Source organism: Macrobrachium nipponense, chromosome 35 (assembly GCF_015104395.2).
Source record: "Macrobrachium nipponense isolate FS-2020 chromosome 35, ASM1510439v2, whole genome shotgun sequence".
NCBI lineage: Eukaryota > Metazoa > Arthropoda > Malacostraca > Decapoda > Palaemonidae > Macrobrachium > Macrobrachium nipponense.
Window position 1 is genome coordinate 28849283 of NC_061096.1, and position 5000 is coordinate 28854282.

Genomic DNA, 5000 nt, shown 5'->3' on the forward strand with positions numbered 1-5000 from the left:
ATAACATAAGGAACCCACTACTTTCTCCCAGGGACTTTTTTTTTCATTAAAATAACTATTTCTACACTTCATATTTGAATTAAAAGAAAAGTAATAGAGATTCTTCGATTTTTCGTCAGCATAAGTTGAACTTGACGCGTCACTCCCAATTGGGACCCAGTACTGCTTGCACCAGGATTCTAAGGTATACTACAAGTATTTTGCATTAATTATTTAGGTGTGTGGGGTCGATAGTGACGTTGTCAGCCCCGTCCGCAATTACGAATAAATGTGTGAGAGAGAGAGAGAGAGTGGTCCTTAGAGATAACCATCACCAATATCAAATTTTTCTTACATGAAACCTGTAAAAATATAATTAACATTGCATGCAGACACCCCTGATAGCAGGAGTATTATATATATATATATATATATATATATATATATATATATATATATATTATATATATAAAATGTATGTGTATATGCATACATATATGATATATATATATATATATATATATATATATATATATATATATGTATATACTGCATGGTCGTTCTGCAATAAATGGGCTTCTATTGTATCACCAACAAGTTGCACAATTATAAAGAAAACTAACCATAGCTCACATTGTTAACTGATTTCGCGCCGCTAGACTTATGAATTTTATTAATTAAACTGATTAGTAATCGTCGGAAATAAAACTATTTTTAGTGAAAACACATGGGGATTAGTGAAAGGACACTAACCAAGATGGTCTAGATATAGCAAGAGGTGATTCCCCCGGGAGATAATACTGAAGTTTACAAAGGATCGCAGAATATTGACTAGGCGCAAGTATAAATTCGTGGGTTGATAACGAATCACTAACTATAGTTCTTGAATTATCACAAAGAAATGGCACTCCCGATACTAGATGTGTAAATTCTTGGGGATACAAGGTATCACCAACCACGGATACTAAGCTCGCCAGAATCGATTCTTCTCTGCGGTAAATACATAGTTTTACAAAGGCACACTAACCATGGTTGCTTAGTTGTCGGTGAATCCGAAAAGGGTGTGGTTGCTCTCGATCTGGGTGACAGGAGACTGTGAGGTGTCTCCCGTGTGGCGTCCAGTAAGCGTCTGCTGTCTTTAAAGCTGCCGCTCCATGTTTATATAGTCGGCGGCTGGGTCACGTGATCGGCGGTGACGTGTTCGGAGGGGAAAATGGAGGCTGAGGGGAAAAGGGGAAAATCGAGAGAGAGATGAACGAAGAGAAGCTGCCCTTGAATAGGAGAGATGATAACCATGGGACTTCAGGATCCACGGTAATGATTATTTATAATTTGGAATGGAATGCAAAAATTGTTATCTAGTCCAATTCCATGTGCTAGAAGGAAGAAAGTGAGGCTCACAATAACTTAATGAAGCATCTCAGAATAAGGAAACAAAATGAGAGAAACGAGAATTGATGCCTATTGTTTTTCTTCTTGAATTCGCTCGACCTTTCGAAAATATATTGGTGGCCAATGTAGTTGATTTTTCAAAACGTTTACTGCACAAAGGATGCACAGCAAACAGGTAGGAATGTAGGTAAGGTTAAATTCCCTGTCTTAAAATAAAAGAAACGGCTTTACTGGCTCATGTTTGCAAGTTCCGATCGGTGATTTGATTCCAGGTTGTAGTCTACTATAATTGGGTACCAACTCCACCTAAAAAAAGGGGAAAAGGGGGTGGGTGAAGGGGGGCTAACAACCACATTCCTGGAGACATGCTGAGAATCGAAAGGCTCTACCAGTCCGGTGTCACCCACTTCCTTCGTCGTTAGGATGCTCACCTGACCAGGCAAAGGTCCTGGCTTTGGTTACAGAACCCTTCGGAATTCTTGGTTCACATTCAGTAAAACTTTTTGTGCCTTTGTTGACCTAACCTTTGAGTTAGGAGCTTAGCAGTTAGTTGACTACTGTTGGTGGTAACCAGTCTTATGTAGAAGGGAATAGGACTATTAGCCTCTTTTTAAAATGTTTTGATGAGATCTGAAAAGCTAGCACCTCCTGGAGGCACCTCCTCAAAGAGGAAAAGTGTGCTGAAGTATATACGTATATATGTATATATATATATATATATATATATATATATATATATATATATATATATATATATATTAGTATTGTAACATAAAAAAAAAAACTTTCTATGGTAAGGATTTACGAGGAGAATATATCAGGAAACAGTGACAACCCACTATAACTTAAAATGTACTTTAATAACAATTAGTAAGGAAATTAAAGTCACAAACAGAACATTAAACAAATTACGGACGCATTGCACAAAAGCAAAGACTCGCCATCAAGACTACTCATCACTAATCACTGCATTTTACAGTATAATACCCAAGTCACAAAGCTTTACATCAGCACAACATATAATTCACTGTAACATCAAAAAGTTAGTGGCAACCAACGTTACATCACACAAGAAAACGTCCAAATGGATAAACAATACATTACCATATAATCCTCAAAACTTGATACACTATTATAATCACTTGTTTGTTTCAGCTCCAACGAAATCGTCGTTTTGGGCCTTTATATACCAGACTCACGCTAGACATCCATGGACCAAATATCATTGTTTCGGTACATTATCCTTGGCGACTACCGCCTACGCCAAGCGCTACTGCCATCTGTTGTCTAGTGTACACACTTTTTTTCTATGCAAATATCAATTTTCAACCTTTTCTGCAATTTTACATTCAATAAATCAATATTCCTTTACAATATATATATATATATATATGTATGTATGTATGTATGTATGTGTATATATGTACATACACACACACACACATAAATATATATATATATATATATATATATATATATATAATATATATATATATATATATTTGTGTGTGTGTGTCTGTGTCTGTGTATGTGTGTGTCTGTGTATAAAGAGAGAGAAAGAGAAGTTATGAAATGTATTGAGTTATATTAAGTTCAGTTACATGTGAAAATTATGCTATTTTGCTACCTCTTCATTGTGCCAGCATTATTCAAGTACACGCAGATAAAAAGGACATTCCTTCAAAGGGTGAGGTATGTGAGATTTAGCCATTAAAAGGAAACAGCTATATGGTTGCAACCTTACTAGAAGGTCACATAAATCAATTGCCTTAAAAAGAGTAATCCATCCATTATGCTTGAGCAAAAGCGAGCCATTTGAGTTACGACCCTAAAAAACCCTGAAGTAAACCCCCCAAAAGTGTAATTTATATGATAAAAAATCTTTATAAATGTGAACCAAGTAAGCCACAGCTCTAAGGAAAGAATAGATACCATAAAAATACAACTTTAAAACACCAGTTAGTGCTACTAGCTACATTTATGAGAGATGAATCGTAGGAGCTACAACTCTTAAAAAAAAAAAAAAGAGCGAGTCATATGAGCTATAAAACTCTATAATAGCTTGAGCCACGAGAGTTTGAACTCTAAGGAAATACAACTATAGCCAAGGGGTAAACTCCTTAAAAAGATATGGCCAGACTAATCATCGCATTAGTCGATTAGGAAGCCACGTTTTCCCTGAGGACTCATGGACAAGACAACGTCATCTTCGATGTAAAGGGAGTAGAACGAAGATCTCCTCCATGGGCGTGGGGTTGGGGGCTGGGTGCTGATTAAAAAAAAAAAGGTTATCAGAAGATAAAATGGCCAGGTTCTTACTCAGGCAAATTATCCAGGTATGATTGATGGGAGTAGACTTGTCTTGAAATTAGTCTAATTTGTTTAGTCTTCGTCGTAATGAGAGGTTGGTGGTTACTTGCGATTGTGGACGAAGTAGTTTTATTATTATTATTATTATTATTATTATTATTATTATTATTATTATTATTATTATTATTATTATTATTATATTATTATTATTATTATTATTGGTAGAAGACCCTCTTTTAGGCAAATACTGTTAAAAAGAATGGCAGAAGTGAGCGAGTTGATTTTATATATTGTTTTTTTCTATTTTCCTTACAATTCGCTTCTCAGTCTCAGCGATGTTTCTGAGTAACTGGTCAATATTCATATTGGGAATTTTCAAAAAATTATAAATGCTGAAGGTAATCTTTTATTAGAACAGGATATCAGGCATTATTTCTCACAGAGTCCCTTTTGCGTCATGCGGCAGTGGAGGCGATGATAATGACTAATACACTATATATCGTTATGGGTAACTTAACAGGAATGATAGTTTAGTAACAGATTAATTGTAAAACAAAAGATAGATAAAACTTATAATAAATAATTCTTTTTAGCGCTACAGTTCAGATTAGGTAGGTTTAAAGAAAATAAATTGGTTTTACATTACAATAAACCTATATAGGATTTATAAAATACACAAAATAGTTTTTAATCTTCACAGAGCTCTTCTACGTAGATGCTGTTGCTATTCACTGAGCATTGTTTTTCTGTTAGTTTAGTATTTAACTCATTAATTTATTCATTTATGCACTAACTTGTATATATTTTGTTGTTTACCTATTTAGTGCTTCAGGGCGTGTTGCCGTTTCTCTCCTCTCATTTAGTTTTAGCATTTTCACAGTGGGCCTCATGCGGTGCACTGTAGGCATTACTTAAGGTTCTTTGCAGCGTGCCTTCGGTCCCTAGCTGCAACCACTTTCGTTCCTTTTACTGTACCTCCCTTCATATATTCTTTCTTCATCTTACTTTCCACCCTCTCCAAACACTTGATTCATAGTGCTACTGCTTTGAGGTTTTCCTCCTGTTACACCTTTCAAACCTTTTATTGTCAATTTCTATTTCAGCACTGAATGAGATCATAGGTCGCAGTGCTTGGCCTTTGGCCTAAATTTTATATTCAATTCAATTCAGAGCGAGCTTAGCAAAATGAGGATAATGATAGCCTATTCAGAGCACATGTCACCAGTATGAGTAGAAGACTTCACCAAACAAATCCTAACGTTCTGGGAGATAGGTAGAACGCACTAATTCTTTGATTAAGCCTGGCAGAGAAAGTTCCA

The 5000-nt window shown here is 35.4% G+C and overlaps 1 protein-coding gene across 1 annotated transcript in view; it reads right to left on the reverse strand.

Moving 5' to 3' along the window:
- LOC135208533 (tubulin alpha-1D chain) overlaps positions 1–1129 on the reverse strand; it is a 13771-nt gene extending 12642 nt beyond the window's left edge. Inside the window, exon 1 of the mRNA XM_064240828.1 lies at positions 1007–1129. Coding sequence (XP_064096898.1) covers positions 1007–1009 — 3 coding nt within the window. The 5' untranslated portion in view covers positions 1010–1129. The remainder of the gene's footprint in view (positions 1–1006) is intronic.
- Positions 1130–5000: the final 3871 nt, after the last annotated feature.